The sequence below is a fragment of the Sceloporus undulatus genome, chromosome 4 (genome assembly GCF_019175285.1).
Source record: "Sceloporus undulatus isolate JIND9_A2432 ecotype Alabama chromosome 4, SceUnd_v1.1, whole genome shotgun sequence".
Lineage (NCBI taxonomy): Eukaryota > Metazoa > Chordata > Lepidosauria > Squamata > Phrynosomatidae > Sceloporus > Sceloporus undulatus.
The window spans coordinates 223,133,543-223,147,192 of record NC_056525.1 but is presented as its reverse complement, the minus strand read 5'-3'; the positions used below and the strand labels follow the sequence as shown (position 1 = coordinate 223,147,192).

Here is a 13,650-nt window from a genome sequence, read left to right as displayed (position 1 = left end):
CAGATAAGGCCGAATAGTTCACAAAACTATAAATCTCAGATTTCCTTATAATTGAGCCATGGCAGTTGAAATGGTGTCAAACTGCATTAATTCCACAGTGTAGATGCAGCCTGATTAGGGAGATGCTTGTTTAAGGAGAAGAATGTCCCTTGGAGAGGTTCTTCCTTGTAAAATGGGGCCTCTGTCATACCCCTTTTTAATGCTATGCTAGACAGTGAGGATGTCACACAGTACTTTGAAATACAAGCAGGAAGGGTATTAAACACAAAAACATATCCCAAACAGGACCATCATAAATAACTGAACCATTTCAAGCATATGATAGAAACACATATAATATTACAAACAGGTATAAACCAGGCATATACCAGTAACTCATGCAGATATCAAATGAACACAGATGAGTGACTACAAAAATGCAGACTTGAATAAAATTCCAGAAATTCATAATTGATGTACTCTTTCTCTGTGTTATGATCAGATATCAAAGTTTGTAGTCCATGGATTTACATGTTTTATACTTCTCTATAATTTTATATATTGTTCCTATTGTTTGTTTGAGGTGGTTCAATTGTTTATCGTGGTTCTATTCAGTATGAATGTGCAACCTTGTAATGGTAAACTTATTCCTAATTACAAAATGCTAGAATGCAATCATAGTTGGCCATGTAGCCTACTTTTTAGTCTTCTGTTTAAATACCTTTTAGAGGACAGTGTTCAGTTTCAAGGCATCCTGTATTAAGAGATGGGCAACTGTGGCCTCTGGATGTTTTATTTTTACTTCAGCTCCCATAATACTGTAACTCATTTGCTACAGCGGCTGGGGTTGAGGGAAGTTGTAGGCTGAAATCCTCTGAAGAGTTACAATGGAAGAGCTGTCCAAATTAAGTCTCTTTTAATTTAAGTCTCTTATAATTACAGCGCTATAGAAATAAAGTTTAATAATAATAATAATAATAATAATAATAATTTAAAAGTGAAATACTGTATCTAAAGAAGGGAGAGACAAGGGCCCTGAGGGGTTTTGGTCCTGCACTGTGTAGACAGGTCCTGGTGAGGGCAGGGGGGAAACAAGTGTCATTGGCCCATGTGTCTCATCCACTATTGTGAGATACATTGCATTTCTATGTAAATTATATGGAGAGAGATCATGTAGCACAGTGATGGTGAACCTTTTAGAGGCCAAGTGCCCAAACTGCAACCCAAAACCCACTTATTTATTGGAAAGTGCCATGTCCCTCTGGCTTTCTAGTAACAAACTCTGGCAAATTTTGCACTGGGGTAATGGCACATGTGCCCACAGAGAGGGCTCTGAGTGCCACCTCTGGTATGCATGCCATAGGTTCACCATCACTCTTGTAGCACCTTAGAGACTAAGTGAAAGAAAGAAATTGACAGCATGACCTTTCGTAGACTTCAGTCTACATCCTCAGATGCATATATAGTAATTATTTCCTAATTTGCTTCTATACCATTAAGTTAGCATTTACAAATCAGCGTTCCCTTCTGTCTTCCTTTTGGATGCTGTATTTCCTCAGTTTTGACAAAGTATGTTTGTCATCATGATAATTCAGATGCTACCTTTGGAAAGACTGCATTTCAGCTGAGCTGTGTCCCATCTATTTTTCTGGGCCTGTGAATAGGGTTGCCATAACCCGCCTGGGGGCGTGACAAACCCGATTTTTGGCCACTTGGCACGGTCCCGCCCCGGTTTTGCTCTTTGCCCCGGGTTGAGCTGGTTGCCGCTGCCGCCGCCACCACAACCACAGCCGTTCTGCAGCCGCCACCGCCATTGCTGCTGCGGCTGCTGCTGCAGCCTTTCTGCTGCCTGCTGCGCTTTGCCCTGGCCCTGGCCCCGCGCGCAGGGCTGAGCAGGAGCTCCTGCCCTTCAGGCTGGCTGGCCAATGGCTGGACGGCCCGCCCCTGCTGCAGGAGCCTGTGACTGCTAGCAGGAGGCGGGCTGTTCCAGCTCTACTCTCCCCATTGGCCAGCCAGCCTCAAGAGGAGGAGTGTCTCCTCTTTGGTCCCTTGCGCGGGCCGAGGGCAGGAAAGAGCTTTGCCGGCAAGCTATTTCTCTTCCTTTCCTTTTTCTTCCCCTATTTTTCTTCTCTTCTTCTTCTTTTTCTTCCTCTTTCCCCTCCTCCTCCTTCTCCTCCTCTTTGTTTTCTTCCCCTCCTTCTCTTCTTTCTCTTCCCCCTCCTCTTCTTCTTTTTCTTCCCGTTTTTTCTTCCTCTCTTCCTCCTCCTCCTCTTCTTTTTATATTTTTTCCTATTCTTCTTTCTCCTCCTTTTCTTCTTTCTCCTTCCCTTTCCTTTTTCTCCTCTTCCCCCCTTCCTTCTCGGCTGCTGCTGCTGCTGCTATTGTTGTTGTTGTTGTTGTGTGCCCAACTCCTTTCTGACTAATGGCAACCCTGCTTCTAGCCCCCCTTCTCTAGCCCCTCTTTCTCTAACCCCCTTATTTAACCCCCTTCTATCTAATCCTCTATCTATTTACCCCCCCCTCTCTAAGCCCCCCTCCTCTTCTTCTCAGGGATCCAGGGCTTCTCAGGGCATTGCCCCCATGCAAAAAGAAAAAGAAAAAGACTGACCCACAAATCAGTACCCAACTGGCTGTAAGGGGGATTTGTACTATTGTACCTGGGGGAAAAGAGGGGGTGAGGGTTGGGGGGGGGGTTGCAGTGGGGCAAGGAGAAGGAGGAAGGGGGGGGAATTGCTAAGAAGGCTTGGAACATGTAGTTTGCCGGCTCAAGGGGCTTCCTGTCTATCTCGGCTCAAATGCTAAGGATGCCTGGACTTGTGCTGTTGTGTGTGTTTTGGAATTTGGGGGAGGAGGGGTTGGCCAGAAAGGGAAGTACATTTCTGCCATCTGTCTAGGAATAATGCCAAAATGTCCTCCATTTTGAGCATGCCTAAGAAACATGCATTTGTATTAATATTTTTTAAAATCATTAATTTTTTTTGAGTGTCCTCCATTTTAAAAATATATCCTACATTTGGGGCTAAATTTTGCCCTACATTGTCCTACATTTCCCCCCATCTGTCCCGGTTTGGAGGTTGACAGTTATGGCAACCCTACCTGTGAAGGATCCTTCTGTATTGCTGAGGTAAAGTGGCGAGCCCAGTTTTCATAAAGTTGCTGGTAAGTATGAATGTGGTGAAGAAAGCCAGTTTCCCTGATTCATCTTAAGCTCAGAAGGGATGCCACTATCTTGCAACAGAAAATATGGGCTCAGAGAGGCCAGCTGGCATGCCAGTCACCTTTCTTGTGCTTCTATAACCACGTTAAATGAATGCACAGTCACCCCTCCCCATTTGTGGTTTTGACTTTTGCAGATTTGATTATTCACAGATTTGGTTAATTTGTTCTCTCTAGGAATCGCTAGGTCTTCCATCACACCTCTGTGACCAAGGTCTGCCAAAGCTGGAGGACCAAGAAATTCCTAGAGAGAACAAATCTCTAGGCATTTGTAGGTCCCCCTGTGCAATTCTATGGTCAACTTCCAGCAGATGTTTTGCTGGAGGATCTAGAGATTCCTAGAGAGGTGCTTTCTTAGGTTAAAAACAAGTGGGTTTTTATTTGTGAGCTTCCCCTTCCCCACCACCACTCCCTTCTCCTTTTGTGTCGTGTCTTTTTAGATTGTAAGCCTGAGGGCAGGGAACCGTCTAATTAAAAAGATTGTATGTACAGCGCTGTGTAAATTTACAGCACTTTATAAATAAAGGTTAATAATAATAATAATAATAATAATAATAATAATAATAATAGGGGTCCTGCACCCCTGATCCCAGCAAATGTGGAGCAATAGCAAGTGCATTTCTATACCACTTACCAATTGCTAAGCGCTTTACAAAGTCTAAGCTAATTGCCCTCAACAAGCTGGGTACTCATTTTAGTGACCTATGGAAAGATGCCAGTTTGAGTTGACTTGGGGTCCCTGGCTGGTATTGAACTCACAACCTTGTGAACTCACAACCTTGTGGTTTGTGACTCAGTGGCTACAGTACATGCATTTAACCACTGTGGAGGTCCCACAGTACTCGAATAAAGGTGAAAATATCTATCTTTTCCTTCTCTCTGATGATGATAACAAGGTGATTTTTTTTTGTCCATTTGACCATGAGGAGATGGATGGACAGGCAATTGACTCTTACTTCAACAATGCCAACAACACACTACCCAACATGAGACCTAAAGACTTCAAGGTAACAGAAGTGAGGAGATGCAGGCCATACATGTTGTGTCTCCTTCCTATGGAATCTTGGGATTTGTAGTTTTTCAGGGTTTTTAGCCTTGCCTGCCATGGAGTGCTGGTGTCTCACACCACTGCAAATCCCAGGATCCTATAGGATGGAGCATTGGCAGTTAAAGTGGTGTCAAACTGCATTATTTCTACAGTGCACATGTGCCCACAGAGGTGGCTGCACCCACTCCACAACTCCAGCCCCCAAAACAAAATTCCCATACAAACTTTTGCTTTAAAATACCCCTCAACTAGGGGACAACTTTCAACAACAAGTGGTCAGATGCTAAATTTCCAGGTTATATCCTTTAAAAAAAAAATTGGTCCGTGAAAACATGGCAAATCTGTTCCTATGCCCCCTGATTCCCATTTTTTCCCCCAATTATATTTTTTTAGGCACTGAAAGCGCCCTGGCAAGCACAAAATGGTGTGGGGGGGTTCCCCCCCGCCATATGGCCCAAGAAAATGCACTTGGATCCTGGGATTTGTAGTTGTGTGTGGGGCACCAGCACGCTTTGGCAGAGAAGGCTAGAAGCCTCGTAAAACTACAAATCCCAAGATTCCATAGGAGGAGCTGCAGCACTGAAGATGGTGTCAAACTGCATAATTTCTACAGTGTAGGTGCACCCCAAGGCTGCTATTACAACCCCCTAACCTCCCCCACTCTTCTTTTAAATAGCTGCAACGACATATTAACAAGAAACTCTTAAAAAAAACAACTAGCTAAATAAACCAATAAACCTAAAAAATAAATACTGTACATAGATTGCAGTAAAACCAGAAGATGTGCGGCACTGTCATTGTTGGAAGAAGTTTAACAAAGTTGCTAACAATGGCTAAAGGAGGTGGGGCTGTTGGAAAAAAGTGCAGTAGTAGTCCTGAGGATCCCTGGATGTTTTGCACCCTTAGACTGTGCAGCTACCAGAGCTGATCATTCCAGCAGACTAAGGAGGCATGGAGGCACGGAGCCAGGTGATTCTATTCTCACAAGGCTGGTGGGCCCAATGGTGTAAGTTACTTCTTTCTCAGACACTCCTGGCGGCAAGCAGATCTCTTTGGTGACAGTGGAGTAGTTGTATTCCTTCCCTCGACAAGTCTTAAATTCTTCTTCATGTTCTGCCGAAACTTTAACCTTCCCATCTTGCACTTTCACTGTAATATCTTCCGGGTCAAACCCCTTAACATCCATTAAAGCTAAAAGCTTTGGGCGAGTACATGTTGTTAGCATCTTGGTAACCCTTCTTCGAATCCTGCAATGTTGAGAAAAAGAGAAGAGGATGATAGTGCAAGATTTCACTTCCAAACAGTCAGAATCTTACTTACAGGATGAATGTGTATGTTGTGTGCTGTCAAGTTGTTTCTAACTTATGGCAACCTATCATGGGGGTTTTCTTGGCAAGTCTCTTCAGTGGCATTTTGCCATGGCCATCCTCTGAGCCTGAGAGAGTGTGACTTGCCCAAGGTCACTCAGTGTGTTTCCATGACTTAGTTGGGATCCAAAATGTGTTCTCCAGAGTCACAGTCCAGTGCTCAAACCACTATGCCACACTGGCCCTCTGTTAAAAAATTGTGTGATGCTATGCAAAACTGTGGTGGCAAATGTCCTGGAAAAGGGGGATATCTGATTGCCCTGAACCAGGGGTCCTCAACCTTTTTGACTTGTGGAGCCCTAAGGGCTCTACAGAGCACAGGTTGGGAATCACTGCCCTGAACTATGAAGGCAGCCTCCCTCCTCAGCTGCACCAGACCCTAAAGGCAGCCACCACTCCAGAAGCTGTCTCTACTGAGAGGGGTGGCTCTGTGGTCTCCAGAAGGCCTGTTTAGGATCCAGTGTAGCTGCTGGACAAGCAAGAAAGTGCCCTTTCTCACCTGCCCAGTACCACCCCACCAGGTGACATCCCCCTCTGGGGTGTCATCCAGTGTGGTCTGCACCCCCACCCCATCCCCTAGTGATGTCACTGACACATTTGCATCCCTTTCCAAGGCCAGCCAACATCCCTGCCAGAGCTAGAAAATACTGCTGGGCAGCAGCAGTACTCCAACCCCACCAGCAGCCACAGCTGCCTTCCTTGCCCCCCCCTTCCATCTTGCTGTCCTGTGCTCCCTGCTCCAGGAGGATGCAGGCCAGAGGGAGAGAAGGGAGAGCAAGGTGGGCAGAGGCATTTGGGGAAGGTGCTGCTACCACCCAGCATCCCTTCTGGGTCTGACAGGGCTGTTGGCCAGCGGCAAAGGGAGGCAATGTAGGCAGGAAGGGGAGGAACCTGTGGCAGCTGATGCTACTGCATCACTAGGGTTGGCCTCACCTGGTGCAGTAACTCACAGTGTCACCCCTCCACATTGACCGTCTCCCATACCACACCATACAGAATCCTCAGTAATGCTTTTTGCACTAATGTTACTTGTACTAATTTTGTACTACTCTCACTGAATGTAATGGCAATAGTTGCAACATAAACAACTAGCAAAAATAAAAGTATGCCTTTAAATTACAATATTGTACACACAGTCTAAAAAGTATTTGCATGTACGTTATTAGTATTATTTAATTTATTTATATCCCAACTTTTTCCCAGTACAGGGACTCAAGGTAGCTAACAAAAATTGTTTTATGTGGTTAAAGTGAAAAATTAGTAAGAGGTGATGTTTTTAAAGACCATTTACAAATAATTTCTAAAAAATAAAAAAATAATAATTAAAACAAAACAAAAACTGTGTGGCCTCTCCTTTCTTCTCCCATTGAGGACTGACCTGCTTACCCCATCTTTTCAGTGTTCTAAATGGACTCAGGTGAATGCCACAGTCCATTTCTGCCCAAAGGCAGATGTCTGGAGAGCAGTGGTGTCACTCCCTCTCAGGGTGTCACCTGGTGTTGTCTGGACCCTCTGCAGCCCCCTAGTGATGCCCCTAGCCATCAGCACCAACATCTTTCTTTTCTGGCTTGGCCAGCAGCCCTGCCAGATCCAGAAGAGGCTGCTGAGTGGCATCAGAATCCCATTATTATAAGCAGTCACAGAGGGCAGAGGTGTCGTAGCTGGTGGAGGGGGTGACTGGTGGGTGTCTTGGGGCAGACACTGAGTGAGTGCCCCACCAAGCAGTGGTGTCACTAGGGTTGGTGTCACCCAGTGCAGTAACTCATGGGGCAACCCCCCCATTGATCTCCCCCCATACCAGACCATACAGAATCTTTACTAATATTTTTTTTTGTACTAAGTTACTCATAAATCATAATTCCCATATATCATTAAAGTTATGACTTAACAACTGACTTAACTAGCAAAATTAAAATTATGCCTTTAAATTACAGTATCATACACAGAGAATAAATGCGTTTACGTATACACAGCTTCATGTGATTAAAGTGAAAATTTGGTAAAATGTGATATTTTTAAAGAAAATTAATTTAAAAAAACCTGGTACCTTTCCTTTCTCCTCCCAATGAGCCTCCACTCACACAATCTCTTCCCCACTCCATGTTTTAAACAGACACAGGCAAATGCCACAGCCCATTTCTGCTCAAAGGCAGATGTTTGAGGAACAGTGGTGTCACCCCATCTTAGGGTGTCACCTGGTGTGGTCCATACCCCTCACACTCCCCTAATGATGCCACTGCCACCAAGTGTTCACCTCCCGCTGAGGTGTCACCTGGTGCAGTCCAATGCCCCTAATGATGCCCCTGGGCCTGGGGAGACAGAAGGAGTGAAGGAACACAGATACATGGAGATAGAGAAGGAATCACACAAGACCACAGAATACATAGAAGAGTGGAGAAAGCACATGATAGAGGGAAAAGATAAAATAGAGAAAATGATGAAAAAGACAAAAGGGGGCAGAGAAAGAAGAGTGACATAACGTAAGCTGGGTGGGTGGGGACAGTGAGACAAGAAGAAGTGGCCATCCTCCCATTACTAGACCAGGATTAGCAAGTGGAAAAATCATGGACAATAGGAAAAACAGTGGAGATGATGAAGGAGAACCTGATAGAGGTAAGAGATAGAAAGAAGCTGAGAGGGGAGGTCAAAGCTGATTTATAAAAGATTTATAAAGTCAAGGATGTATGGATATATATCAAGTTTCCAGCATTTCACTATCTGTATACTTTTGTCTCAAGATAGATATTTTTTCTTTTGTCTCAAGAAAAAAGTTTTTTTTACAGTTCCAGATAGATATGCTCATCTTGGAAATTTTAAAGAGAATTGTATTTGTTTTTCTAAGGAATAGAAAATGTGGTCAACACTGGAAAAGTTATTAATGAGTAAGAATACATTAGATAGGAGAGGCTGCAACAGTTTGCCCATTCCTGTTTTCTCCCCTGCTTAATTGATTGAGATCAAACTACTTTTGCAGTTTGAACTCAATTTGAAGCATCTGAGGTAAGCCAAGGATAAAAGGGGAAAGTGGGAGTAGAAGAGAGAAACTGAACACTTAAAAAGTAGCTCCAAAATGGTGATGACAGAGGATTAATCTAGACTCTTCCATGCCAACTGAGGAAGGGGGGATGTAAATTGCATTAGAAAATGAAGCTTACTTTTGGAGGGATCTGGGCCTAGCTTGAAGTGCAGCAAAGCTTTCTGAATTTCTCCAATATACAAGGTCATTCAAAAAGAATAGTGCAAAATTGAATAAGAAACAGCTTTACTTTGCACCATTATTTTTGAATCACCTTGTATGCCAATATTACTCTCAACCATAGCTTAGGAATGTTATTTTTTTGGTCCTGAAGTCTCCAAATCAGCTTTACCAGGAGTCAGGCTGATGCCCCAGTTCCTTTGTTTGTGATATACATTGAGCTGAAAAGTACAGTGGAAACATCTCAGGCATGCAGGCCCAATCAAACTTATTCTCCACTTGCAAGCAGCCCATTGGAAGCTCCCTTGTCAGTTATTAATTCCTGTGCTATCTTGGGTCAGGATGTGTGTGCCTGAGAGGCCTCATCTGAAATGGACGAGAGGGTTTTCATGAAGAAGAAGCTTAAGAAAAAGGTAGCTTGGTTACAGATACGACACAACTAGAGATTGTTCAAGGAAGATCTTTAGCAGCTGGTGAGTACAGTATATGTCTTTCTAGGAAAATACAGATGGCATCACCTGGCAGAGGTAGGAAATCTGTGGTTCTCTATATGTTGGAAACCAACTCACTGTTAGAGGTAGCACGTTTACATAGCAAATATTCATGCAGTTTCCCATTACGTATTCTTAGCCACATGCTCTTTTTCTCTATCAGTCAGAGTTTATTCCTCCTCCATTTTGTAGCATATAGTTCACTCTCTTCCCCACTCCATGTTTGAAGAGCATATATTATAGAGACTTTCAGAATGAGATATTATGAAACTTTTATTATACATAAGTAAAGCTACTTCATATGTTTTTCAAGGTCTGGGCCTACCGGTATTTTATTTCTCTAATAGATGCTGTGGGTGTGTGAAAGAGGGGTATGGGATTGGTTGTTGCTTATCATCATCTTGCAAAGGCTAAATATTCTGTTGGTGAGTAATCCTACTTTAGGCAGTACTACTCTCATATTACCCATTATTCCAGCCAGCCCTAATCAGCATGGCCAGTAGTAAAAATTACAGGAGGAAAATCCCAACAGAGAGGGCCAATTCTCTACATCTGTGTCAAGAACTGAGGAAGGAAGAGTCAAAGAGCAAAAATGGGGAAATCTCTGGCCCTCCATATGATAGGAGCCTAGTTCCCATAATTTATAGTCAGTATAGCCGGTGATCAGGAATGATGGGAATTGTTGCCCAGCAATAGCTAGAGTGTGCCACATGTTTGTCACTACTGTTTTAGTTTGGAAGGAGAAGCATGCTCTCTGAAAACGAAGGAAGAAGGAAGGCATACAAACATGAGTGGGAAAATAAACTCCACACCAGCTCATCCACACCCACATTCATTTTAGGAATGGCACACTAACCAGTTTGAAATGGAGATGGATGTGTATGAGAAAGACTTCTTCACTACTACAGGTCACCTTGGGTTCCTTCTGGGAGAAAGATGGCGTACAAATGAAAAACAGAAATAAATACAGTTGGCCCTTCGTATCCACGGATTTTTTAAATCCACAGATTCAAGCATCCACTGCTTGAAAATATCTTTTAAAAATATAAATTCCAAAATCAAACTTTTTTTTTTTGCCATTTCATATAAGAGGCACCATTTCACTATGCCATTGTATATAATGGGACTTGAGCAGCCACGGATTTTGGTATCCAAAGGAGGTTCTGGAACCAAACCCCAACAGATATCAAGGGCCCGCTGTACAGGACTTTGAAAAATAACATTTCTTACCATCATGTGTTTGGCAATTAAAATACAAATTCTGTTTGTTGTGACAAGGAGCAAAGGCATTTCCCATTGCTTCCTTTGTTATCACCTTCCTTTTAACAGTTTAATGATATACCTAATGAATGATGCAGGTGGCAAATGAGCACACGCAATGCTTACCTGGCCAGTTCTTGCTCAGCTTCTATCTTAGCTCTAATTGCCTTCCGCTCCAAAGATGTGAGGCAGATGGGTGGACAAGGCCGACAGCACAGGATGTCACACATGCAATGTGGGTATGGATGGAGAAGACAGCAACAATGTGGATGAAGATTGATATCGCAGAGGCAGCTGGTGTGTATGTCACAGTATCGATGGCAGCAGTGCATATCTATCAGTCTTAAACGCCTCTTTATTTCTCTATCCTTTCGCCTTAAATCTCGCCTCACAGCCTCCAAAGCGTTACAGAGGGTTGCCATTGCAAAGCACTAAACCATATTAGCATACGAGTACAGCCTTTGAAAAAAGGGCACTCGTCAGGAAAAAAATTGCTCTTGCAAGCCCTGGCCAGAAGTCTGCATTACTGAGCAAGCTCCTGGTGTTATTAGCATTTTCTCAGCATGTCGGTTTATGACATCATTACTTTGTAGCTGTGTCACAATCTAGGAATTTCCAAGGAAACGGTAAACAGTGACTAAACAGAAGAGCTACCAAGCAGTAAAATACAGAATGGGCTCATCATTTGACACACAAAGAAGTCTACAAAGTCTTAAGTTGTTGGTCCCTGTTAAAAGTCATGAGTAGCCATCATTTTGTACATTACATTTCTTAGTGCATAGTTTGTGCTGTGTCCTCTCAGTAGGGAATAAATACAGAGAGGATGTTTTATAGGTATGTTTGTGGGGACCAAAGATTGATTTTGGTGAAATACTACAAAATTTCACTGTATTGTACGAAGGCACTAGCTAAACACAGAAACAAAAATATTTATGTTTGGAAGCCATCTATCTCGAGAAGCCAAATTAAATATCAAATATATTTTTATTAAGTCACACTTTGGGACCAACTACTTGATCTAGAACTCAAAATTCAGCTGAGGAGCCATTTTATATTAGGGACATGAGTTCCCTTATGTTTCTGCATAATGTATTTCCTTGGGTGGGAGGTGTAGGAAGAGTGCCACCGATACCTCCTTCACAGATGACAAATTTCACTAGAAGTTCCTCTAAAAGTTTCAATACGCTAAGGACAACAACAAGGTTAGCATATTAGAATCCCTTTTGCAATCACTGATTTCTATTTATTTATTTAATTTGTATGCTGACTTTCTCCCAGAAGGGACACAAGTTGGCTCACAGATAAAAAACATTAAAACAAAAACAAAATGCCTGTAATTTTCCAGAAGCTATCAATTGGACTTTACATTTAGGGTGAAATAAAATGTTCAGTTTTCTTTAGTCATCTATATCCTTTGAACTCAAAGCTTGAAAAATTACTTTTTGAAATCACAAATCCCCCTGTCAACATGCAGACCACTAACATAAAGTGTTGGGGAAATACCTTGAGATCTGTATTATGATTTGCTGTGACTTCAAGCGTGCTTCCAGACACCTCTAGGAATCGTAGGTTTGAGCCAACAGAACAAAGCTATTGTATTGTACAAAGCAGCAAGCTGGTGCCCCAACAAACTACAATTCCCAGAATTCCATAGCATTAAGCCATGGCAGCTGAGGTTTTGTCAAACTGGACTATTTCTGCAGTATGGATGCAGCCATAGGTTTAATTTGCAATGCAGAAATAATGTTGCTTGACCCCACTAACTGCCGTGGCTCAATGTTATGGAATTTTGGAATTTGTAGAGCTGTGTAGCCTCTGTCAAAGTGCTCTGGTGCCACAACAAACTACAAATCCCAGAATGTAAATTGATGGCAATATATAAACAACAACAACAACTGAAATATGCAATAAAACATAGTTGAATGTCAAAATGTTGTATGTGTGTTTTTATTTGGGTTTTTTGGATTGTTGATAAGCCACCCAGTGCAGCCGCTTATACTTTTGTCCTGTTTTTATGGAAGAGAATTCCAGCAACCCTAGATGAGAGTTACAGTGCTTTCATAACAAAAACTAGCAGCACTAGTTTAAATCCTATTATTATTATTATTATTATTATTATTATTAGTGTGTCACAAGGGAGGTGGGAACTGCATCTGGTGACATTATCAGAGAGGGTGTCACCAAACCTAGCGATGCCACTGCCTCAGATCCGCTTGTGCTCCCCCAGGAGAGCTTCCTCTGCTGCCCAGGGCCAAGTAGGAGCAGCGGAAGTAGGGAGAAGAGAGAATCCCTTCTCCCTGCAGTGTGTGTTTGACACTTGAATTTTGCACAGTGTGAATGCTATCACCTATCTACCTTCTGAATTTTCGTGTCACCAGCTGCCTCCCTGTCCTCTTCTACTGGGGGTGCCAGGAGCCCCGTGCTTGGTTTAAGCTGACACCTGTGGCCCATTGTAGTGGGAAACAGGACCACATTCACCCCCACTACATCCAGGTGTCCATCCAAGGGTGTGTGACACTAGCCATCCTTGCCAGTGTCCCATTAGATCTGAACTTGCAGCTTTTTCCTGCTTTCCCTTTCTCCCCCTTGGCCCTTTGACAAGGAGTCCCACTATCCTTTACTTGCCACTGCTGCATGCGCTCTGCATTTTCATAGGATGTACAGAAAGAGAGCAGGAATGGACCCCCTGTGAAGGGAAGTCCCACATCCTGGCAGCAAAAAGCTCTACTCTGACGATCTTAAAAACCATGCCAGCTCCTATATAGAAGGAAGGTATTTCAAACACTGTAGTCTCTGTTGGTAAAACTCTTCAATTGGGCCACGATTTGGGACTGCAATTTGGCAAGTTTTACCTATACAGCACCTAAACATTTTCCCAGATGTAATAGTACAGAGACTCCTTGATAAATTAAAGCCTAAGAAAGGAGCAGATAGCATCTCACAGGACATAGCATCTCACAGGACAGGGACAGCTGGATCTCAATTGAAGTTAATTTTCTGTTGCTAATGGAGCTGAAAGTTTATTATCTGTCTTTTATTGCTCTTTGTCTCAAGTCCTTACACTGGCTTCTGCCTGCATTGAAATCCCTCAGT

General features: G+C 43.1%; 1 protein-coding gene across 1 annotated transcript; it reads right to left on the bottom strand.

Moving 5' to 3' along the window:
- Positions 1-4,745: 4,745 nt before the first annotated feature.
- Positions 4,746-11,087, bottom strand: ODF1 (outer dense fiber of sperm tails 1). Its single transcript, XM_042465193.1, has 2 exons — positions 10,684-11,087; positions 4,746-5,490 (listed from the first exon to the last, which is right to left on the bottom strand). Exons 1-2 carry the CDS (start codon positions 10,977-10,979, stop codon positions 5,172-5,174), a joined length of 615 nt encoding a protein of 204 aa, XP_042321127.1. The 5' UTR covers positions 10,980-11,087; the 3' UTR covers positions 4,746-5,171.
- Positions 11,088-13,650: the final 2,563 nt, after the last annotated feature.

Coding starts and splice junctions, on each gene's coding strand:
- ODF1 (XM_042465193.1), bottom strand. CDS start 10,979: ATGGCAACCCTCTGTAACGCTTTGGAGGCTGTGAGGCGAGATTTAAGG. Junction 5,491..10,683: donor GCTGAGCAAGAACTGGCCAG/GTAAGCATTGCG, acceptor TCAACATTGCAG/GATTCGAAGAAGGGTTACCA.